General features: G+C 37.2%; 1 protein-coding gene across 8 annotated transcripts in view; it reads right to left on the bottom strand.

Annotated features, from left to right (window-relative positions):
* The window catches only part of DNAAF4 (dynein axonemal assembly factor 4), a 95441-nt gene that overhangs the window by 18922 nt on the left and 50323 nt on the right, over positions 1-26196 (bottom strand). For 5 of the 8 annotated variants that reach the window (XM_036919411.2, XM_036919414.2, XM_057488829.1 and 2 more), the window contains 3 exons: positions 13304-13457; positions 12182-12287; positions 8401-10048 (listed from right to left, as the gene is read on the bottom strand). In XM_036919411.2, coding sequence (XP_036775306.2) covers positions 9939-10048; positions 12182-12287; positions 13304-13457 — 370 coding nt within the window. In that variant the 3' untranslated portion in view covers positions 8401-9938. Of the gene's footprint in view, positions 1-8400; positions 10049-12181; positions 12288-13303; positions 13458-26196 lie in introns of those variants that run through there. The other 3 variants (XM_036919410.2, XM_057488828.1, XM_036919415.2) reach the window with 2 other exon arrangements.

Raw genomic sequence — 26196 nt, forward strand, 5'->3', positions numbered from 1 at the left:
GAATTATTTGACAAAGTTCAATGGTTTTTACTATCTATAATAGCTCAAAATTACTGTGGGTTTACTATGTTCTAGGTATCATACTACACTGTTTGCTAAACAAAACCATGTTTATTTAGGTCATAAAAAAGGTAAAATGAAATATGATTACTGTCAGAAGTAGTTCCTTGAGCATACCTTGAAAGAGATGGTCTTAGGGTCATGTGCTTTTAAAACATTTCAGAAAGGGGAATAACATTTCAAAAACAATGTTAAAGAGAACAATGACAAATGCTGATAATCTGTTCATAACCTGAAGAACATGGTTTTATTGTTACTACATGAGAGTAACAGTGAGGTATGCCTTAAGGCTTGTAAACAAAGGGAACTATAAACTTCCTAGGAAAGAGGAAGCCTGTATGTAGAACTGGACAGATGATACCATGAAACATTCCATTCATCAAAATAATTCTCCTTTTTCTGATTCCATATTTAAAAAAATAAACTTTAAGTAAATCTGAAAATGTAATTGGCTTTATTCAACAATCCACAAATACAGCAGCATCCCATTTAACAAGTAGGAAGGAGCTCCAAGGAGCTGTACAAAGTGGAAAACTTATGTAGGCAGAAATGGGGCACTTCAAGGAAATAATTAGCAAAAGAGAAGAAAGGTAACATAGTACTGGAGGTCCTAGCCACGGCAATCAGACAAAACAAAAACATACAAGGAATCAAGATTGGTAAAGAAGAAGTTAAACTGTCACTATTTGCAGATGACATGATACTGTACATAAAAAACCCTAAAGACTCCACCCCAAAACTACTACAACTGATATTGGAATACAGCAAAGTTGCAGGATACAAAATCAACACACAGAAATCTGTGGCTTTCCTATACACTAACAATGAACCAATAGAAAGAGAAATCAGGAAAACAATTCCATTCACAGTTGCATCAAAAAGAATAAAATACCTAGAAATAAACCTAACCAAAGAAGTGAAAGACTTATACTCTGAAAACTACAAGTCACTCTTAAGAGAAATTAAAGGGGACACTAACAGATGGAAACTCATCCCATGCTCGTGGCTAGGAAGAATTAATATCGTCAAAATGGCCATCCTGCCCAAAGCAATATACAGATTTGACGCAATCCCTATGAAACTACCAGCAACATTCTTCAATGAACTGGAACAAATAATTCAAAAATTCATATGGAAACACCAAAAACCTCGAATAGCCAAAGCAATCCTGAGAAAGAAGAATAAAGTAGGGGGGATCTCACTCCCCAACTTCAAGCTCTACTACAAAGCCATAGTAATCAAGACAACTTGGTACTGGCACAAGAACAGAGCCACAGACCAATGGAACAGACTAGAGAATCCAGACATTAACCCAAACATATATGGTCAATTAATATTTGATAAAGGAGCCATGGACATACAATGGCGAAATGACAGTCTCTTCAACAGATGGTGCTGGCAAAACTGGACAGCTACATGTAGGAGAATGAAACTGGACCATTGTCTAACCCCATATACAAAAGTAAACTCAAAATGGATCAAAGACCTGAATGTAAGTCATGAAAACATTAAACTCTTGGAAGAAAACATAGGCAAAAACCTCTTAGACATAAACATGAGTGACCTCTTCTTGAACATATCTCCCCGGGCAAGGAAAACAACAGCAAAAATGAACAAGTGGGACTATATTAAGCTGAAAAGCTTCTCTACAGCAAAAGACACCATCAATAGAACAAGAAGGATCCCTACAGTATGGGAGAATATATTTGAAAATGACAGATCCGATAAAGGCTTGACATCCAGAATATATAAAGAGCTCACACGCCTCAACAAACAAACAAATAACCCAATTAAAAAATGAGCAGAGGAACTGAACAGACAGTTCTCCAAAACAGAAATACAGATGGCCAACAGACACATGAAAAGATGCTCCACATCGCTAATTATCAGAGAAATGCAAATTAAAACTACAATGAGGTATCACCTCACACCAGTAAGGATGGCTGCCACCCAAAAGACAAACAACAACAAATGTTGGCGAGGCTGTGGAGAAAGGGGAACCCTCCTACACTGCTGGTGGGAATGTAAATTAGTTCAACCATTGTGGAAAGCAGTATGGAGGTACATCAAAATGCTCAAAACAGACTTACCATTTGACCCAGGAATTGCACTCCTAGGAATTTACCCTAAGAATGCAGCAATCAAGTTTGAGAAAGACCAATGCACCCCTATGTTTATTGCAGCACTATTTACAATAGCCAAGAATTGGAAGCAACCTAAATGTCCATCGATAGATGAATGGATAAAGATGTGGTACATATACACAATGGAATACAACTCAGCCATAAGAAAAGGGCAAATCCTACCATTTGCAGCAACATGGATGGAGCTGGAGGGTATTATGCTCAGTGAAACAAGCCAAGCAGAGAAAGAGAAATACCAAATGATTTCACTCATCTGTGGAGTATAAGAACAAAGAAAAAACTGAAGGAACAAAACAGCAGCAGAATCACAGAACTCAAGAATGGACTAACAGGTACCAAAGGGAAAGGGACTGGGGAGGATGAGTGGGTAGGGAGGGATATTAAGATTAGCATGCATGGGGGGGTGGGAGAAAGGGGAGGGCTGTACAACACAGAGAAGACAAGTAGTGATTCTACAACATTTTGCTACGCTGATGGACAGTGACTGTAAAGGGGTATATAGGGGGGACCTGGTATAGGGGTGAGCCTAGTATACAAAGTATTCATCATGTAAGTGTAGATTAATGATAAAAAAAAAAAAAAAAAAGCAGTTCCTGTGTGGTGACCTCCAATGAGTTCTACACAATGATATAAAGGGCATATAAAAGTGTAGGCAAAGGGTCTGTTTGTGTTTATACAGACGATCAAAGCCTAATTTGGCTACCCCGAAAATGAACTAAGATACGATATGAAAAAGAACTTCCAACATCAGCACTCTTGGGAAGACTCATGCCAGAAGATGATCATCAAAAAAACCCCAACAAAGATCCACGCACTGCTACAGGTGTAGATGCACTCATCCCACCGGTTCCTGGACTTGCCATGGGAATGAAGAAGGAGATACCTAAGCTGGCCTGTGCATACAGTAAAACAACAAATTTGACTGGATCTATACTGTTGGAACTCAACCAAGAATTAGGAGAAGTACAAATTGTAGCGCTCCGAAATCTTACAACTACAGACTCTTTACTGTTAAAAGATCATATGGGATGTGAACAGTCCCCAGGAATGGGTTGTTTTAATTTGTCTGATTTCTCTCAGACTGTTCAAGTTCAGTTGGACAATATCCACCATATCATAGATACGTTTTCACAAATGCCTAAGGTGCCTAACTGGTTTTCTTGGTTTCACTGGAGATGGCTGGTAATTACAGGTATGCTTTGGTTATATAACTATACTCCTATTATGTTAATGTGTGTGCGCAATTTAATTAGTAGTTTAAAACCTATACATGCTGAAGTTACTCTACAAGAAGATATGTCAAAGAAATAATCAATCTTCCCATGTTTTCTTCTGCCTGCTACTTCTATAGCTTTTCTTCTTCCTTCCTAATTACAACCCTTAAATAGAATTCATGCCTCATATCAAATTTACTGAGTATCATAATTCTCCCAAGTGGTAAAGATACCTCAAGACAAATGCTGGGCATAGAAGCCACAGGGCATAAATATGCAAAGAAGTAAAAAGCTAACCTTTTCAAACAGTAAGGCTTCTCTCTCACTTACCAACTTCACATTTCCCTGTATGGCCCCGGAAGATGGCTGGTTAGCCAGAGACGGGTAAGATTCCTCAAGGGAGGAACAACCTAAGACAGGCACAGTCGCAGGGGGGCCATCAGGTGAGAAATTGGGGATCAACAGAGGTGAGGCTTAGAACCTCATCCCCCCTGTTCTGAGAGAAATCTTCTGCATATGTGGATGTTTTATTGCCCTTGTCTAGCTTGGATTAATACATAGTCTACAGGCACACACCTGATCGTCTACATTTGCTCTCTTACAACACTAAACTATGTTCTCTACGTTTATCTTGTATCTACCTACCACTTCAGCATTTTATTAAAAATAATAATAAAGAGAGAAATGTGGTATCCACATATAAATCAGGTATAAAAATCAAATGAGTATTCATATTTGAACTGACTGTTTATAGTTCATAATGCATGAGCAAAATCGAAAGTTTCTATGATGACTGCCCTTGTACTGTTCACCATGTAACTTATTCACTATGTAAGAATTTTTTCTCCATGTAAGAACTTGTTCGTTATGCTTCAGAAGATTGGAGACTGACGAAAATTAGGCTTGGGGTGGATTAATGATTGTGCATTGAGCATTGACTCCCCTATACAGAATTTTATTGTTGTTAACAACCATTTGATCAATAAATATGAGAGATGCCCTCACAAAAAAAAAAAAAAAAAAAAGTACACACTTCCAATTGTAAAATAAATAAGTAACCGGGATGTAATGTATAGCATAAGGAATATAGTCAAAATATTGTAACAACTTGGTATGGTGATAGCTGGTACCTAGAATTATCATGTACATAAATGTTGAATCACTGTGTTGTACACCTGAAACTAATGTAATACTGTGTGTCAACTACCCTTCAATAAAAAATGATTATCTACAAAAAAAAAAAAGAGAAGAAAGGATGGTTTCAGGCAAAGTCACCTTCCTTTAGGGGAAGAGCAGGGGTCTATCATGCAGATTAACTCACTAATGCTTACCAGGAAATTCCAGATTGACTGGTTAAAAGTCACATGGCTGCAGTTACATATATTTGGTGTCCTGGGGGCAAGTGACTTTATTTTGGGTTTGTTGTTTAACACACTTGCAAAGCAACTTTATGATTTCGTTTACAATATGTATCTGCTTATAAGGAGAAATCATTATATAAGCTACTGTCCCCATAAACATGCTCATTCAGTTTCTGTTTCTGAATTAATAACAAGTAGGCAATCTGTTTATTCAGTCTCTTGAATTTGGTTAATGTGAACCTGATCCTCTGAGATGGGTCAACTCTTGAGGATGCTCTTCACGGGTCTTTGAGAGTGAGATTAAGCCAGATGGATCAATAACCTAATGAACTATACACCTGTTGTCAGGCCTCTTAGGATATCACTTACTAACATTTTCCACAGATGGTATGTGTAAAAGTCCTTTGCCATTATTTCCCACATGGATGAGGTTTGTTGGAAAGTACTTAGCTTGCTAGTGACAGGTGGTCTCACCTTAACAAAACTCTTAACGGGTTCCTAGGAGCCACTTTTTCAACTAGGCCTTGTCCACAAGAGCTCAAATTTGGCAAAAATATTGCTAAATCAGTTTAGCCAGAAGCACCACCATCAATATCTGACCACCCTCAATATCTGGCCAAATTTCTCATCCTCCAATATCCCCTAGTGATATCTAACCAATCTAGCCTGCCTTCAGCTAGAATCCTGTTAGTTTAGCCATAATCTCCCTACCTCTGATGTCTCCTCTTAGTAATTTTCTATTACAATTTTCTAGTACTGTTAAAGAATGTTTCAATACAGTAATGAAACTGACACCCTCACACCCCCAACCACCAACTTGCTCTTTGGCTATCAATCACCACTTATCTATTGTCCATGCTATATTAGGAAAAAACTCCAGTTCTATACTGAGGGTTCTTTTCCCCTATTGCTACAGTTCTAAGTAAAATCTGTTTTTTACTGCTCTACCTACTATCTATACTAGGAACTGGGACAGGATATGTTTATGTAAACACTTATGTTTTATTTTCCACTTAAGTATTAGATAACATTTGTCTCTTAGGAGTAATACTTTTACATCTGTCAGTAAAGAGCTAAATGTGTGAATGAAAAATTATCCCAAACCTGGCCGGGAGCAAACCTTTTTTGTTTGATGAGTTAAAAAGAAAAATACAGGCCCATCATGGCATCACTTTCCCTGGACCAAGTCACCAAACTGGGACTTAATGACCAACCTAACTACAGTTTCAGCAGGAGTGTAATTTTAAGCCAATCGATCTGGAATGTCCTGATCACTAGTAAGGTAATATGCTTAAGATGCCTTGATCCTCTTAAGGGAGGGTGACTTTACCTGAAACAATCTCTAATCTTTTCTTTTGCTAATAACTTTTTGCCCCAACTGCTACACAGCCACTCAGGGCCTCTCAGCAGTCTTCTATCTCATGGAGGGCTAATTCCACAGCTTCCAGTGTCTCCATCCTTCCCCAATTAAGGGGAAGGCCCCTCTAGGAGCTGCTTTACCCTACACCAATTCCCCACTGGGCATTCCCCAACTGGAAGCCCCACAGATAGGGGGCTCACAGGTGAAGCTGCACCCTCTGCCACTGAAGCCACTGGGGCCTCCCCACCACCCACGGGTTCCCAGCAACTCCCAACCGACCATCTCTAGGGGCATCCTGCCCAAGGGTCGCAGCCATGAAGAGACAGATTTCAGGTTCAGTGGTCCTGCTGACTACTTCCAGATGTAACTCTAGGGGAGAAGCCCAGGGCAAAATACCTTTGAAACCGAAATCAGTCAAAGGGAGAAATAAAGTGGTAGAAACCCAGCCTACAAGCATTCAGCCACTTCTGCTTGCCCATGTCTTTCATGACCAGGCTGCAGAAGGGGACCCACCGAACTTCTCAGGTCCAGATATGCCCTCACTCACCCTTGTAATTACCCATTGATATGGAGATGAACTACTTCTCTCCACTCCTTGGAAACACCTATTGATATGGAGATGCACTAAGGCCAGGCGAGAGATTCTGGAAATATTGCAATGTCATGCACATCCACCCTTCCTTGTCTATAAAAACCTTCAATTTTGTGCAACTCCTCAGAGCATTTTTCTACTTGCCAGATGAAATGCTACCCAATTCATGAGTTGCTTAATAAAACCAATTAGATCTTCAAATTTCATTGAATTTTGGTTTCTAACAGATGTAATTCACAATCTCTTTCTGGGAAGAAGGAAAGAAACAGGCATTTCTGATAAAATGCTTAAGCACTACAATGTGTTAAATAACAATTCAACTATATTTTAAAGATCTAATTGGCTTTATTACTGATTCATGATTCAGGCAGCATCCCATCTAGCAAGTAGAGGAGAGCTCCACTGAACTGCAGAGAAGAAAATGTTTTTAAAGGTAGAGAGGGAGTCATAAAAAGGAAATTGTTAGCAGAGAATTCATTGTTAAGCAAGGTCACTCTCCTATGGGGAAATGATGAGGTCTACTATTGAGGAGTGGGGTGCTGACACTACAATTAGGTATTAAGTATTGGTTTGCTGACACAGGGTCATTAGACTCCATCTTTGGGCCTGTGGTTTTCTTCTTAACAAATGAGATAAAGACATGTTTTGTGAAACTAATTACCCATCTACCCCAGCTGACTTTCAAAGTGACTGTCAAGAGGCATGTGGCATTAAAGAAATATTTTTTGTTAAAAATCTAATCTAAAAATAATCTTATTTCCTATTCCTAGTTCCTATTATTTCCTATTCCTATTCCTATAAAGCACCTATTGTAAAACTGGGCTATTGATCTTTCCCTTGCATGCAATATTTTGATATAGATTTGGTATTTGTTGATAACTAAATTAATCAAAGTTTAATAAACATGTACACTGTATACTTACATATGGTAATCATGCATTAGTGAGAGATTTAAGATCTTTCCAGTTTACCTTTTTGTAATGGCTACATTTAAGTTTTTTGTCCACTTGTGTGGGGAAAATAGAACTTTCTAACCAGGATTCCCGCCTGGCCAAAATAGCACCCAATGTATATATAAGAGCATGTTTGCACATTTATGGGACATTTACCAGGGACAGACCCCCTGATCAGCCAAGGGAGTACCTGCCCAGGGGAGGGGTAGAGAGGAAACACCCATTCTCTCCTCTACCTGTGTTTATGGTACATAATTGGTCGGGCATCGGCAAGTCCGCAGGGACCCAAACAAAGAATTCTTCCCAGAGTGTGGGAGTAGGAGGCAGGCCACTTCCAGGAAAGTAGAAACTGGAGTCCTAGCACTCCTGGAGAATTAAGTCTGAGCATGGAAGCAGGGAGCTTGGAGGGCAGGGAGCGAGGAGAGACTGGGACCTCTGAAGCTTGTGCTGGGGAGCAGGACCCACAGCTGGCCTGGGGAGCGCATTTGACCCAGGTGCGTGTACCCAGATGCCTGTGACTTCAATGAGAATAACTGTGGTAATCCCCTTTCTCCCCAACTTTTTGCCCTTGCCTTTCTTCAGTTTCATTAAATTCATGGAGAACTTGCCCCAGGTGAGGAACCTTCTCCTCCCAGAGCTACAACTTGGTATCTCGAAATTATTTTCAATAAAAAAATTGGCATTATGAAAAAAAAAAATCAAAGGACTACCCTAAGAATTTTTTATTATCTTTTATTCATAGGCTTTAATAATAACACTATTATTTGAGAGGAATGTTTTTATCATAAAGGAAATAGGAATGTTAAAATATTTTAATTCTAGCACCACTTCAATCTAAGACAAAAGTTCCTTGTAAACCATAGGATATTGCTCAATAGAGGTCAAGTATTTCATGAATGCATATGAGTGTCTGTTGCTTTTAAACCAAGACCTTATTTAGAGGATAGGATAAAAATTAATAAATAACTATTAAGACTTTCCCTTCCTCTATGCCTGCAAGGTTAGATTTTTTGCACTTAGGGCAGCTATTTGTTTCAGTCTTTTGTTTTTGGATAGGGATGGTGATAGAGAGCTTGAGTGGGTTGGTCTACATATTTTGAATGCCCAACTGGTATTTGACACACAAGAACACCAACCTTTACTCTGGTCACATTTATTTTTTTAAGTTAAAGAAAACAAACCCTGGTTTGTTTATAAGAAAAAAGCAATCCTGCTTCATCAGACGATCTGACACCTACTCAGGGCTGGTACAGAAGTTATGAAAGTTGCTTTATGTAAGCAAAAGTTTCAGAGTTGCTGAAGTAGATACTCTTACACAATCACAAAAGCATTGCATTAAAAAAAAATTATGAGGCTGTTTTATAATCACTTGAATGACATCAGATGACCAGATACTGTAAAAAGTTATTCCTAAAAAACTTTTTTGTTTTTCCTAAAAATCTTCTCTATATAATCAGAGAATTGTGACAACTACTGTATGCAAAAGGAAAACTGTACTGTTTTTGCTTAATGCTTTCATTATCACAGTGATACAACACAAATGGTGGTACAATCCAATGACAATCTCATAATATACTAAGTTAACATTTCACTCTTTGCTGCCTTGTATTCCCTGTATACTTAAAGGTATACTACAAAACTTACCTTCACCAGATAGTGTTCTGAAATATGATAAATGTTTTAGGGAACAGTGACTACAACGAAAGGTGAAATAATGTTTTCTAAATAATTGTTTTACTAGATTGAACTGGTATAATTTCAAACATGTGACAAACCATTAAACAAAAAAAAGAGCTTCTGTGCATTTGGGAACTAGTGAAAACATCAGTACTGATCATACCAAGGTCAACTACTCAGACAAGTAAATGGTGTACTTACAAACAAAAATACTTTATAAAGACAGTCATTTATTTTAAAATTCTACCTTGTTAAAAATGAGTAAGTATGCTGGTAATCATCACACCAACAAATATTCTGTTAGTTTTAAGGGCAAGCTGAATTCAGTAACAAAAAATACGTAATTCATTTATATATTAATATGAAGAGAAGAATTAAAATAGACTAATCTTATTTTGATTAACTTATTTAGAAATCATTCAAGTCAAACATTTCCTTTTCTACAGATTTATAATTTTACCTTTTACAGAAATAGAGAACTTAAAGATAAAGTGATTCTGCAGTCTCCATAATATGTACAAAGATTTCTAATGCCCCCAATTACTTTTAAAAAACTTGAAATAATACCTAGTAGTCACTAAGATTTTAGTTCTGTTCCTTGAATTATATTCCGAATCTTCTCAGTATCATTTTGTACAATTTTGTTGGATGGATCAATCTTAAGTGCAGCTTCATAATCTTGTAGGCCTATATTCATATAACAGTGATGATGATCAATAAAATAAATATCTTATTAATACATGTTATCTAGACAATATTTTTAAAGAAAATAACCACTAAGAACATGGTTCAGGACAAGTAACAGGTTTTAAATCAGATTCCCATCTTTATACACATGGTAGTATGTCTAAGAGATTGCACAAATTTTTCAGTGAGTTTGAGAATAATTATACTGATTTCATTCAGGAGTCAGTAAAACATATTTTAAACACAAGTACAAATAAGCTAACAGCTTAAACTCTTAAAGATATGAACAAACTCAATAAAATTCACATATCAAAAGGATATTTTAATACCCCAATGAAAACATAAATGGTATATTTAGAAATTCTAGATTATAAAAAATAATTTTGTTAGACTCAATCCATACTTATATTTAATTCATACACTATAGTTTGTGATTTTTTCTGTAATTATCATACCTACAGAATTCATTTGAGGAAAACTTGTTAAAAAGGAAAGCACTGTAGACTGGTTGTTAAAGAATATATAACTGAATCTAAATCTTTGCTTAAAAACAAAGCAGTAGAACTATTTACAATAGCCAATATATGGAAGCAATCTAAGTGTCCATCAGTTGATGAATGGATAAAATGTAGTACATATACACAATGGAATATTATAAAGCCATAAAAAGAAAAGACATCCTGCCTTTGCAACAACATGAATGGAGCTAGAGGGTATTATGCACAGTGAAATAAGCCAGGCAGAGAAAGATAAATACCAAAGGCTTTCACTTATCTGTGTAGTATAAAAACAATGCAAAACAGAAGGAACAAAATAGCAGTAGACTCATAGACACGGAGAAGGGACTAGTGGTTATCAAAGAGGAGAGGTTGTGGGTGGGGGAAGGGGATTAAGGGGCACAATAATTTGCATTCCCAATATAGGTTGGTTATGGGAATGGTAGTACAGCATGGAGAACAGAGTTATGATTCTGTAACATCTTACTATGTTGACAGACAGTCACCACATTAGAGAGGGTGAGTACTTGATAATATGGGTAAATGTTGAACCACTGTATTGTGTATTTGAAACCAACATAAGATTGTATATCAATGATACTTCAATTTAAAAAAAATTTTTTAAGCAGTGGAAAGAACTTCTCTGGAAATAAGGAAACTTGAGTTCTAAGTGCTATCAATTTGCAATGCCACTTCAGGCAAATTAATTAATTTCCTGAAGCTTTCATTTTCTCATCTTTAAAATGAAGGGTCCTCTTAGTTTAAAAAAATCTATGATGCTATTATTTCTAAAGAATGTTTTATAATGTTTTATTCTTGTCTTGATTTTTATCCTCATGAAGTTGCATAAGACACTAAAAAAAGGATGGGGCATATAAATCTAATTTGTACTATTTGGTTAGAAAAAGCTCCTAAAAACAGCAGAAACAAGTTTAAAAATGAAGTCAGAAATAATAAGACTTTATAGACTAGAACCCATTCCCTGACAAGGCATCATCAAGGAGTAGAGAACTTGGCCCTGAATCAAAGGAAGCTGCACGGGCCTCTGGGTAGGGAAGTGTGAGAAGAGGAGAACTGAAGATACAACACCGACTACTACAAAATTTTGTCTTTTAGGCAATGTGAGTAAAATAGTCCCTAAATAAATTAAAAATGAAAAGCAGTAAGTTAAATAAATACTATGGCTTCTGTACACATGGGGCTGAATTATAAATCTTACTACGGTCTCACAGATATAAGCAGTGATCATACATTGTGTTAAATCAGTTACTTCTGAGTTTGTGTATGTGTGCATATATCTGTGTGTATGGCCAAAGAAGTTCATTTTTAAATTTCCATTATATCTTAAGTGACTCATGTATATCCTCTATCACACATCTTTCCACAGAAAAATTATCTGATACTACAGGATTTTCTTAGATCTAAACTTGTTCACATCTTGTTTTAACTCCCTTCTACAATGATTTTTTAAATATTTCAAAATCATTTTTTATTTTGTCACATAAGCTACAAAGAATAAATTAAACGCTCAAAATATAAAACAACGGAGTTCTGCAAAGTCATGATCTTAAATAATCCCAGTGACATTTTTTCAGAGTATAACTTGGAACTTAAAACATTCCTATCAATTTCTTACCTTCTATATACAATTCTAGTTGGCAGAATGCTGTTCCACGTCGTACATGAGCCTTCACTCTTGCATTAGCATTTTCTGCAACAGGTGGTGTCAGCAATTCTAGTGCCTCACAAAATAAAACAAGGGAAAGACATAATTTTCTAATTTAAATTTGAGCAAGAACATGATAAAAAACCTTAACTTTAAAACAAGCCTCAAGCCCTCACCCATTTATATTTTTGGCTTAGCTGATACAGAAATTTATCAAATATATATATTTATGTTGAACAATTTAAGGAATTGTTCAGTTGTTCTTATACAAGACTCAGGACTCATGCCCTTTCCTCCTATCATTTGAAACCTCTACAGCTTTCCCTTTATTAGCAGGAATGATTAAATGGATGTTATGATCTTTTATATTCAAAATGGGTGGTTCCATTTATTCATTCAAAAAATATTTGTGTATGAAATTGTGCTAGTAAAAGGAAAACGCAATGATAAAAAACATTCTCAGACTTTCAACAGCTTAGGGAAATCAGAGTATGAGGACTTGGTTATTTCCTCCATATCCTCAATCTCAAGGAGTCACATAAGAAAGAGATTTTGCATTTGATTTTCCCTTAAAACAGGTCACTTTGATAAGGATAAAAAGAAAAAAAATAACTAGAAGTTTAAGATAATGACATGATATTTGTCATGGAAATTAAGATATACTAAATTACTCTGAAAATGGGAAAATGATTATGGAGGTACCTTGTACTATGCCAGTGGTAATGATAACAAGGGAATACCAGGTTTTCTTCCTTCTCCCTTGCATTAAGTCTGCAAAATTTTAATAAGAAAAAGGGTGGGCACAAATGGGCAACCATTTACTAATTTCCTTGTGAACTTCAACTGCTACACCAAGGCAATATAGTAGCAATTGATAGAGGATTTCTAATCTATCTTGAAATCTCAAAAACTACCACTTCCTTGTCTATTCAAAAAAATATTTTTTCAGTAAAAAAAATATAATAAGCAAGGTGATTCTTAAAATCTTCTCTTCTTAATTATTTAAATTTAACAGAAAAAAGATAAGGACATTATTTAAACCAATAAATAGGAGGAAAACAATTTTAAAGCACTATATATAAATATACATACCTTAGAAGAATCTTCAATGGCCTTGTGTAAGTTTTTTAGTTTTAGGTGGCAAGCAGCCCGATTCAAATACAATAGTGGAATCTTATTATTTAGTCTTATGGCTAAGTTGTACGCATTAAGAGCTGCCAAATAGTTCTCTGTTGCAAACAATTTGCTAATGAGACAAAAATAGAAAAGAAAAACAATGTAACAGTGAAATCAAAACACAGAAATAATATCTAATGATATTTGGCAGAGGGGATAGTTAACCTCCTTTTCTCCTGCCTGTACAGTGGACATTGTAGGCTGCGCTGACTCCTCTTCTTCACATACATCAACATTTAATCTGAATAGGACTGGCAGCACTCCCACCTCCAAGGGTAGCAATCAGTAGTTTAAGCCAATAAGCATTTTTCCATTTCCTGGCTACAGTAATTGACTCGAAGATGGGCTTGTGACCCAAAATGGTCTATTTAGAATGAAATCTGTGACTTTGTTTCCAAAGATGGACAATGAAAAATTGGGAGAAAACCCCTTGCTGGGTATAAATGAAGAAAGCTCTCAGCCCAAACTGTTGCTGACCATTTTTTACACCATAGAAATAACTAGCACTAGAATAAAGCTGATATTATGGAATTATGAAAAGAATAAAAGGCATAAGGAAACGGAGTCTTTGGTAATACAGATAAGCTGCTGGATCAAGCTTTTCCTGAAATCCAGCACACCATTAGTTTTTTAGCTATATAAGTCAGTAAATTCCTTTTAACATAAAGCCATTTTAAAATGTTTTTTCCAGTTACTTTCAAAGAAAAGCATCCTAGTAGATACACTCTTTCAGTTCAAATATTCCAAAATTCTTTTCAAATAAAGAGATGTACATAATTAAAGGATTTATTTAAAATGTAAAAGTTTTTTTCATGTACAATGCTCATAATTTTGAAATATGCATAAAGGAAAACAGAAAATAGTTTGCCAAATACCAAATGCCATAAAAATAACCTTAAAATTCATTTTCAGTTGCTCGTACTGCATACTTTACAGTTCTAGGATATTGAACATGATGACGTTGAAAGTAGACCCATAAAGGCACCCAATGAGTCATGTATAAAAGGTAAGATAACACCACAGGCTGATATATAATCTAAGCCTGACTCAAGTTTAAAATAACTTGCACAAATTAGAAAAGCCAATTCTGTGGTAAGAATTTACATTTCTGAAATGCCTCCTATCAGCTAGGATGTTTCTGACCACAAGGAACAGAACTCCAACTCAAACTGGCTTATATAAGTAAGGAAATAAATTATTTCACATTAAAAAAGTCCAGAGAGAAAGACTCCATGCCCAGCCCAATCAGCAGCTTTGAGTTATCAAAGCCTTGGATTCCTTACATTCTCCATTTTATAGTACTCGGCAGCTGCCTCACACTAGGGCTGGTTTACCTCATGGTGTTAAGATGGCTGCATAGGTCAAGGAACCACATTCGAGCACAAAATTCATTAGAAGAAAAGGCGACAATATCTTGTATATGTTCTTTAAGAGCAAGAAAAACTTCTCCCAGAAATATCCCAATTTACTTCCTTTCCCACCTCATTACTAAATGTACCTACCCTTAAAAAAATTTTTTTTGCCTAAAAACCCCACCAGTCTCTCCCTCTCTTCCTCAATCTCTCTTCCCACTTTTATTCTTCAGTACCATATATTGCTGTTTTGGAACATTTTTAAAAATTCAACAATATGACCATTTTCTCATGTTAAGAAATATAGAGATATACTATTTTTACAGAGATTTTTTTTACAGAGATTCTCTCATTTGTGCCAGGATTTCTGAAATCAGTCTCCTTTTACTGATGGACATTTAGGGTTTTTGTTGCCCGATACTGTACTTTGCTTTTATAAACAATATTATAATAAACATTTATATATATGTATCTTTAAAAAAAACCAAAAAACTATGAGCAGTGCAATGAAAACAATTCTGGTGTATTGAAGTTAATCAGAATTCATCCCTGGACTTAGGAGAGGGCTCCCACCCTAAGTCATATGGGCAAGGTCTACACACCTACACAAAATAGGGACTCAGCCATGAAGGATAAAGCAACACAATAAATGTTGACTAGATAATCTATCATGTCCACTACAAACATTTTTTTTAACTGTACAATATATGTAACATAAAATCTACCATTTTAACCATTTGTAAGTGTACAGCTTAGTGGCATTAAGTACATTTACACTGTGGTACAACCATCACCACCATCCAACTCCAAAACAATTTCATCTTCCCCAACTGAAACTCCGTAATAACTCCCGACTCCCTCCTACTTTGACAACCACCATTCTATTTTCTTTCTCTGTAAATTTGACTACTCTAGGTACCTCATGTAAGTGGACTCACCCATTATTTGTCCTTTTGTAATTGGCTAATTTCACTTAGCATAACATCTTCATGGTTCATCCATAGCGTAGCATGGGTCAGAATTTCCTCCCTTTTTATGGCTAAATAACAATAGTCTATTATATGAATATACCACATTTCATTTAACAATTTACCCATCAATGGACACCTGAGGTTTCCACCTTTTGGCTGTTGTGAATAATGCTACTATAAACATGGGTGTACAAATATGTTTGTGTGCCTGCTTTCAATTCCTTTGTGTACATACCCAGAGGTGGAATTGCTGTATCACATGGTAATTCTATTTTTAGTTACATTCACACCAACAGTGTTCAAGGGTTCCAATTTCTCCACATCCTCACCAACACTTAACATTTTCTGTTTGCTTTTTTTAATATAATAAATATAATAGCCATCCTAATGTGTGTGAAGGGGTATCTTGTTGCAGTTTTAATTTGCATTTCTGAATTATTAATGATGTTCAGTATCTTTTCATGTGCTTATTGACTACTTGTTTATGTTATTTGGAGAAATGTCTTTTAAGCCATTTGCCCGTTTTTTAAATCAGATTTTTTTTTTTTTTTTTTTGCTGTTGAGTTGTAGAAGTTCTTTACATGTATGTTCTGGATATTAACCCTTTTTTGGATATGTAATTTACAAATATTTTCTCCACTCCATGAGTTGTCTTTTCACTTTGTTGACAGCATCCTTGATGCACAAAAGTTCTTAATTTTGATTCACCCCAACTTAACTATGTTTCCTTTTGTTGCCTGTGCTTTTGATGTTATATCCAAGCAATAGTGCCAAATCCAATGTCAAGAAGCACCCTGTATTTTCTTCTAAGAATTTCATAGTTTTAGTTATGTTTAGGTCTTTGATCCATTTTAAGTTAATTTTTGTGTACAGTGTTAGGTAACGTCCAACTTCATTCTTTTGCTTATGGATATCCAGTTTTCCCAAGACCATTTGCTGAAAAGATCATCCCTTTCTCCACTGAGCAGTTTAAGCACCCTCACTGAAAATTATTGACCATATACATAAGGGTTATTTCTGGGTTACCTATTTCATTGGTCTGTATATCTGTACAAACATTTGAAGAAAAAAGTTCCATTTTTCTTCTTTAATAGAAGTTTACAGTTTTTATAAACACCATTTTTATCAGACAAATTCTCCCAGGTTCAAAGCGAAGAAGAGCTTACAATGAAGAGAATTTTAAAAACCATTGTAGGAGCATAATAGTAAGAAATATGAAGTATTAAACTTTTTTAAAGTTTACTAAAGTATAAATCAAAATGGACATTACATTCTTTAAAGTTCAATACCACTCCAACCATCCAAAATTTGCTTTGACAGCTTTCAGAATAGCTCTGAAATCAGAAAAAGCTACATTACAAAAGGAGAGGGAAAAAAATTAAACTTCTTTCTAAAGGGCAGTGGTCTTTGAATACCAAATTTAAACAGAAAAGTTAATAAGTATTACATTTCCATTTCCCCCGATGCTCCAAATAAGACATTGTCAGTGAAAAGAATTATGCATTCATTCAACACATATTGAGTGCTTATTGTACTGACTGTACAGCAAGAACAAAAGAGACATAGACAATTACAAGCAATTCTGTCATTTTTATGATGACTGATTGGTGTGCCTTTGTAAAGAAAGAAACGTTCTGATTGGCAATGGCCAAAGGACCACAGATTTTGTACAAGAGTTGAGCGTGGGAGAAACAACAAGAGGCAGGAATGATAAGAAAGAAGTACTATATAAAGAAGGAAAGAAAGGGGCAGGTAAGAGAAAAAATCATAAGCAGTGTGGTTTAGAAGCAGCAACAGGGGCAGGGAATAATACATAATCCAACAGAAGACAGAACAGCTCTGCTTTTGTGGGCAACAGGAACCGTAACAGCCAACCTGGCCCTAAAAGGACTTTGAAAGACCTTGTCTCTTTCAGCAACTTGTGTGAGTAGAAAACATTCTTGGGTATCTCAAGAGCTTCTACAGCTGAGTATCAGTGTGCCCTAGTGAAGGCACATCAGCCAGTTTAGCACTCAGAATGGAGGAAGGAAAAGGATGGTGCATACCAAACAAAATGACAATTTATGCCATGATAGGTACTATATTGCAACAGAATATTATGGGCTGTAAGATGCATTCAAACAATCAACTGAACAAATTATAATTACATCACAGAAGGCATCTTAGAATATGGCTTCTAAACTTCTTTAAGTCAGGTAAAATGTAGCAATGTAAAAAAACTGTCTTATTTCTATTAACAGAATTTTTAAAAATGCAACAGAGCAAGGCAGATTTCATAGATCTGTCTTGAAAATAGGCAGGTGCAAGGGCCTCTTAGGAGATGATTCTCCATGGGTTTCTTATGTTCTTGCATGTCTTATGTCAGATACACTGAGAGCTTTTATTTGGAGCTATCTTTCCAAAGATAAAGGTATAGCACACAGCCTTGGAAGACAGAGATAGTGTTTCCCTCATAGGCAAAGAGCAGATTTGTTTGCTGCTCAGTATAAAAAAGGTGGTAACTCCTTTTGCAGCAAAGCTTGGACAGGTTTGCTTGATTCTTGTGAAAAACTGTGTTCCTTAAGCTTGGTGTTCTCAGATGTCATATAAGCCTGGGCCTGCTTCTGCATTGGCCCTGGGGGACTCAAGAGGCAAAGGGACACAACACGAAGCTCACTCTGCTTGCTGTGCCTTGAATAATACTCTTTTGTCTCTGACCGATGAGTCTCCTGTCTTCTGCCAGTATCCACGAAACTGTGGTAGGATAACCCGTCACAGTTCTTGCCAGTGTGTGGACCCAAACCTAAGTATTAGAAAGACATTCAGTTTGGCAATTAGAACTATAAATTGTGTTGGGAGAAGATGGTAACAGGTGGTCAACACAATCATCAATCAAGAATTAAAAAGGTCAACAATCAATTAAGTACAATATGAAGTAAAAGGACACACAGACAGGCAGAGAGAGTCCAGCTACCAAAAATTCAGAAATAGCAAGCATACGGAAATCCAAACAGGCACATGCTAGTACTAGGCTAGTCTGTCAGCAGATAGTAGGCTCCTGCCTACAAAGCTGAGGTTGAGAAGCAGACTTAGCCTGGGCAGCAAGAGGAAATGCAAAAGCAAAGCAGATCCCCAATCTTAAAAGGACTGGGGTATTAGGTGGCCTACAAAATCTGGCACTTAGCCCAAGAAAATATAAAGAAAATTTAAACACTGCAACTAGGGTAGATGATGATTTTATGTAAGAACAGTAATACTGCGCAGGATAGGAGATTGCAGAATGTAATATCCTTAATTCCCTTCTAAAATTAGAATGTGCTGTAGGGAGTGAGGTATGCAGTTGGGATTCCAGTGGCCCTACTGAGGAGGAAGAAGAGATTTTAAGTTTGGGCTTAGGAAAGATTATTGAAAAAAGTAATGCTAAAAATCAAGTACAGAGTAATGTCAGAGGGACAGAACAGTGGTCCATCAACCTTACACGATTACAAGTGTCTAGAAGGGAAACTTAAAGTTATTTACAGATTCTGAGTCCTTTAATGCTGTTAAGTAATATCACCCCATGCACATATCTAAATCAGGCACGTAGACTCTGTTTTATATGAGATGTTCTCAGCAATAGCCTATCTGATCCATAATGTTAATTAGAAAAGGTAAGATGCTTTCAGCTGCAAATAAAATTACCCAAGTTTGTGTATTTTCCTGAAAGGTATACTTGGCATTTAAAAGTAAGACACAGCAGTAAAAGGCTAGGTACTGTAGTTTTTTCTAATAACTTCTTATTGAGTAAATACAATCACCTAAACAGTTTTCTCAAGCTACTGCTCTTCTGAAAGGCTTGCCCACCTCTACTCTTCTGTGAAACAAACGTCCTATTGGTTCAAGCACAGTGAAAACAGTTGGATTGGTTTTGCCTGTGTAAATAAAGAAAGCTTACATGAAGCAAAGCCTCTGGAGATGAAAGTATTCTATCCTTTGGCTTACATTTAACATACTGCTTCAGAATGCGTCCTACTGTGTCTGTTTCTATCTTTTGTACTGCATTATACACTGCTAGAAAGGACACATTTCTAACAATTTTTATCTTTCCTTTCATCTGTTTGTACTTACCACTGTGATTAACTATTCTGCTCTGTTTCTCTGGGTGTCATTAGTTACTATACTTTCTCCTATCTCTTCTCATTTTCAGCTCCTCCTTCTCTTAACTCTCCTTCTCTTTCTTTTTCTGCCTAATTGAAGGTAGTAAGGCAAAATGGTACAAAACATCAAAGTCTAAAGTAATTACAATCTACCACTCATGCTTGACAGTGGGAAAGTAAACTTTTGCACTAGGTTGCTGCCAATTAATTGCTTTTGCCAACAGTCAATTATACATGTGTGTACACACACACTGTTCTTTTGCTATACCTGTCAGTCAAAATTCTAATTCTGGCTCAATGACCTTATCTTACCTTTCTACTCATTTTTTTATTAAGTTATCATTGATATACAGTCTTATGAAGGTTTCACAAGAAAAACAAAGTGGTTACTACATTCACCCTTATTATTGAGTCCCCCTTACACCCCATTGCAGTTGCTGTCCATCAGTGTGTAAGATGCCAGATTCCCCACTTGTCTTCTCTGTGCTACACAGTCTTCCCTGTGACCCCCCACACAAAATGTGCACTAATCATGATACCCCACAATCCCCTTCTCCCTCCCTCCCACCTGCCCTCCCACACCCCTCTCCTTTGTTAACCACTAGTCCCTTCTTGGAGTCTATGACTCTGTTGCTATTTTGTTCCTTCAGTTTGGCTTCCTTATTATACTCCAGAAATGAGGGAAATAATTTGTTCTTCTTTTTCAAGTTTCAATAATTGTGAATTTGGACTATTCATTTGGGATTGTTCTTCCTTCTTTAAATAGGCCTGGATTGCTATATACTTTCCTCTTAGAACTGCCTTCTTTGTATCTCACAGAAGATGGTGTGTTGTGCTGTTGTTTTCATTTGTTTCCACATATTGCTTGATCTCTGTTTTAATTTGGTCACTGATCCATTATTATTTAGGAGCATGTCGTTAAGCCTCCATGTGTTTGTGAGCCTTTTTGTTTTCTTTCCACAGTTTATTCCTAGTTTTATACCTTTGTGATCTGAGAAGTTGGTTGGTAGAAATTCAATCTTTTTGCATTTACTGAGGCTCTTTTTGTGGCCTAGTATGTGGTCCATTATGGAAAATGTTCCATGTGTACTTGCAAAGAATGTGTATCCTGTTGCTTTTGGGTGCAGATTTCTGTAGATGTCTGTTAGGTTCTTCCTTTCTAGTGTTTTGATCAGTGCCTCTGTGTCCTTACTTATTTTCTGTCTGGTAGATCTGTCCTTTGGAGTGAGTGGTGTGTTGAAGTCTCTAAAATGAATGCACCGCATTCTATTTCCTCCTCTAATTCTTTTAGTATTTGTTTCACATATGTAGGTGCTCCTGTGTTGGGTGCATAGATATTTATAATGGTTATATCCTCTTGTTGAACTGACCCTTTAATCATTATGTAATGTCCTTCTTTGTCTCTTGTTTCTTTGTTTTGAACTCTATTCTCTCTGATACCAGTACTGCGACACCTGCTTTTTTCTCCCTCCTGTATCTTTTTCCATCCCTTCACTTTTAGTGTGTGTATGTCTTTGGGTTTGAAGTGAGTTCCTTGTAGACAGCATATAGATGAGTCTTGCTTTTTTATCCATTCTATTACTGTGTCTTTTGATTGGTGCATTCAGTCCATTTACATTTAGGGTGATTATCAATAGATATGTACTTACTGTCATTGCAAGCTTTGGATTCGTGGTTACCAAAGGTTCAAGGGTAGCTTCTTTACTATCTAACCGTCTTAACTCACTTATCACACTACTATAAACACAGTCTGATGATTCTTTATTTCTCTCTCTTCTTTTTCTTCCTTCTCCACACTTTATATGTTAGGTGTTTTATTCTGTGCTCTTTGTGTTTCCCTTGACTGATTTTGTGGATAGTTGATTTTATTTTGCATTTAGTTAGTATTTGGTTGGTCTACTTTCTTTGCTGTGGTTTTACTTTCTCTAGTGACATCTATTTAGCCTAAGGAACACTTCCATCTGGAGCAGTCCCTTTAAAAAACACTATAGAGATGGTTTGTGGGAGGTAAATTCCCTCAGTTTTTGCTTATCTGGGAATCGTTTAATCCCTTCTTCAAATTTAAATGATAATCTTGCTGGACACAGTATTCTTGGTTCAAGGCCCTTCTGTTTCATTGCATTAAATATATCATGCCACTCCCTTCTGGCCTGTAAGGTTTCTGTTGAGAAGTCTGATGATAGCCTGATGGGTTTTCCTTTTTAGGTAATCTTTTTTCTTTCTCTGGCTGCTTTTAATACTCTGTCCTTGTCTTTGATCTTTGCCATTTTAATTATTATATGTCTTGTTGTCGTCCTCCTTGGGTCCCTTGTATTGGGAGATCTGTGGACTTCCATGGTCTGAGAGACTATTTCCTTCCCCAGATTGGGGAAGTTTTCAGCAATTATTTCTTCAAAGACACTTTCTATCCCTTTCTTTCTCTCTCCTTCTTCTTGTATTCTTATAATACGAATGTTGTTCTGTTTGGATTGGTCACATGGTTCTCTTAATATTCTTTCATTCCTAGAGATCCTTTTATCTCTCTCTGCCTCAGCTACTCTGTATTCCTGTTCTCTGATTTCTATTCCATTAACAGTCTCTTCCACCTCACCAGGTCTGCCCTTAAATCTTTCCATTGTTTATTTCATTTTTGTTATCTCCCTCTGGAATTCATCCCTTAGCTCTTGCATATTTCTCTGTAGCTCCGTCAGCATGCTTATGACTTTTATTTTGAATTCTTTTTCAGAAAGATTGGTGATTGCAGTCTCACCATGCCCTCTCTCTGGTGTTTGAGAGATTTTGGATGGAACAAGGTTCTTCTGTCTTTTCATGGTGATTGGAGTGGTCGCTGGCAAGTGGCACTTGTGTCAGCTGGGAGAAAAAGTCCCTTCCTGCTTGCTGGTTGCCTTGCCCATCTCTGCTGACTGTGCCGGTCAACCGCAAACAGGGAGCAGCCTCTGGTTTAATCCCCTGTGCTTCCATGGGCGGGGCAGCCCTTAGGATGGCCTAGGACACTGGCAGGGTTTGCAGGCGAGCAGTGCATGTTTGCCACAAGAACAGAGCCCATTCGTGCTTCCCAGCCTCTGCGCTGTTCTCCTTTTTCTGTGCTGGTCAACTGCGCACAGGAGACAGCTTCTAGGTTAATCCCCTGAGCTGCTGTTGGGGGGGCAGCCCTCAGGATGGCCTAGGGCATTGGCAGGGGTTGCATGCAAGCAGAGTGTGTTTGCTGAGAGAGCAGAGCCCCTTTGTGTCTTCTGGACTCTGTGCCAGTCTCCGCTGTCTGTGCCAGTTCTTCGCGCACAGAGGGCAGCCTCTGGGTCTGGGCCAGTTATTGGCACACAGGGAGAAGCCTCTGTGTGGTTGCTGTAGGTGGGGCTGCTCCCCAGCTGTTCTGCAGCAATGGTAGGTCAGCAAGTTTGCTTGCACTGCCGGTAGTGGGGAATGAATGGCAGGCTGCTTATCACCGTGAGGGGCTTCAGAGCTGCGTTGCCACCCAGGGGGTTAGGGCACCCGAAGTTCCTTAAAGTTCCCAGCCTGCTGGGCTGAGCATGTCAGGATGATTTTGTCCACCTGTTAAACCCTTGTCCCTTTAAGACTTTTAAAGTGCCTACTTTACTTTTGTCCCAGGGCAGCCAGCTGTGGGGACCTGTTTGCAGTCTTTGTCTCGGATTTTGCTTTTCCATTCCTCTAATATCCAGTACACCATGCAATGTGTGCATGTTCCCCCAGTGCAGATTACTAGGGCTGGTTATGTAGCAGTCCTGTGCTTCCACTCCCTCCCCACTCTGATTTTCCTCCCGCCAGTGAGCGGGGGTGTGGGGAGTGCTCAGGTCCCGCCGGGTCACGGCTTTGTACCTTGCCCTTTTCCATGAAATGTTGAATTTTCACAGATGTAGATGTAGCCTGGCTGGTATACTGTATCTTCTGGTTATTTTTTTAGGAATAGTTGTATTTGCTGTCTTTTCAAAATACATATGGTTTTGGGAGGAGATTTCCACCACCCTATCTGCCATCTTGAGAATCTCCTTGAGACTCTTCTTGTGGCCTAATATGTGATCTATTCTGGAGAGTGTTCCATGTACACTTGAGAAAAATGTGTATTTTGCTGCTTTTGGATGGAGTTTTCTGTAGATTATCTGTTAGGTCCATTTGATCTAGTATATTGATCAATGCCTCTCTTTCCTTATTTATTTTCTGTCTGGTTGATCTACTGGTGTGAGTGGTGTGTTAAAGTCTCCTGAAATGAATGTGTTGCAATCTATTTCCTCCTTTAATTCTGTTACTATTAGTTTCACATACTTTGGCACTCCTATGTTGGGCGCATAGATATTTATAATGGTTATATCTTCTTTTTGGAGTAACCCCTTTATCATTATGGTCTGTCCTTTGTCTCTTGTTACTTTCTTTGTTTTGAAAGATATTTTGTCTAAGAACTGCTTCTCCTGCTTTTTTCTCCCAGTATTTGCATGTAATATCTTTTTCCATCCCTTCACTTTTAGTCTATGTCTTTGGGTCTGAAATGAGTCTCTTGTAGGCAGCATATGGATAGTTCTTATTTCCTCATCCATTCTGCTACTCTTTTTCTTTTGATTGGCACATTCAGTCCATTTACATTTATGGTGCTTATTGATAGATATGTACTTATTGTCATTTTATTGTTTTCTGCTGTCTTTTATATCTCCTCTCTGTTCCTTTCTTCTAGTCTTATTTTATTGTTATTGATGGTTTTCGTTACTGTGGTAATTGGATTTCTCTCTCTTTTTAAAATTTATTTTTTGTGTGTGTATATTTATTTCAGGCTTTAGTTTTGTGGTTAGCAAAGGGTCAAGGATAGCTTTACTATTTAACAGTCTACCAGAAATTGCTGATTACTCTATTTCAAACACAATCTAAAGGCACTTTTTTTTCCTCCTCGACATTTTTCATATTAGATGTCATAATCTGCACTTTTTGTGTATCCCTTGACTCATTTTGTGTATACTTGATTTTGCTTCTTTTAATTTTGTACTTGCTTGGTAATTAGTTGGTGTTAGTACTACCTTTACTTGGTAAAATTAGTTGGTAGTAATTAGTACTACCTTTACTGTGGGTTTATTTTCACTGGTGAAAGCTATTTAGCCTTAGGGTCATTTCCATCTACAGCAATCCCTTTAACATATCTTGTAAGACTGATTTAGTGGTGGCAAATTCCTTCAACTCTTGTTTATCTTTAAATTAATCTGTGCTTCAAATTTAAATGATAATCTCATTGGGTAGAGGATTCTTGGTTGGATGTCCTTCTGTTTCAGTACATTAAATATATCAAGCCACTCCCTGCTGGCCCGAAGAGTTTCTGTTGAAAAGTCTGGTGACACCCTGCTGGGATTTCTTTTATAACTAATATTTTTCCTCTCTCTGGCTGTTTTCAACACTTTCTCCTTATCCTTGATCTTTGCCATTTTAATTATTATATGTCTTGGTGTTGTCTTGCTGGGGTTCCTTTTGTTAGGGGATCTCTGTGCTTCCATGACCTGAGTGTTTATATCCTTCCCCAGATTGGGGAAGTTTTTAGGAATTATTTTCTTAAGAAAAATAATTCCTTTGTCTTTTTCTTCTCCTTCTGGTACCCCTATTACATGAATATTGTTTCATTTGAATTGGTCACATAGCTCTCTTATCATTCTTTCATTTCTAGAGATCCTTTTTTCTCTGTGTTCCTCAGCTTTGTTGTTTCCCTATTCTCTAATTTCTACTTCATTTACTCTCTTGTCTACATGATCTAATTTACTTTAAAATCCCTCCATTGTATGTTTCATTTCAGATACTGTATTCTTTGGCTCTGAGTGGCTCTTTTTCAGGTTTTCTATCTCTTTGTTGAAGTCCTCCCTGAGATCTTGGATACTTTTCTCTAAATCAGTAAGGAGGTTTATGACTTTTACTTTGAAATTTTTATCAAGAAGATTGGTGATCTGTGTTTCATTTGGCCTTCTTTTCAGGGTTGTGTCTTGTACTTTCGATTGGATTAAATTCCTCTGCCTGCTCATTTTGTCAGGGGTTCTGTGATTCTTACTTTGTATTAGATGTCTCTGATATGCTTTCTTGTCTAAAGAATAATAGCTTTATGAAGAAGGTGTGCTATGGTGCCCAGAAGCTCAAGATTCTTTACTCTCTAGTTCCTGGTTCTATTTTGCTGGGGCCCCAGTTGTTGGCATGCCATGGGTGGGGTGCCTTTCTGTCTGGCTTCTGTAGTGGTCTAAGTCTGGGTGGGAAGTTCACTTGAGCTGCCTTTGTGATCAGCTCAGAAATCTCTGTTGAGCTTGCAGTGAGAGGGGATGCCCTCTGCCTGGCCCTTTTCTGTGTGGTCCTCTCTTCTTCCTCAGGTGTAGGGAGTCTGTTCTGCAGTCCTCAGGTCA

Source organism: Manis pentadactyla, chromosome 11, assembly GCF_030020395.1.
Source record: "Manis pentadactyla isolate mManPen7 chromosome 11, mManPen7.hap1, whole genome shotgun sequence".
Taxonomy (NCBI): domain Eukaryota; kingdom Metazoa; phylum Chordata; class Mammalia; order Pholidota; family Manidae; genus Manis; species Manis pentadactyla.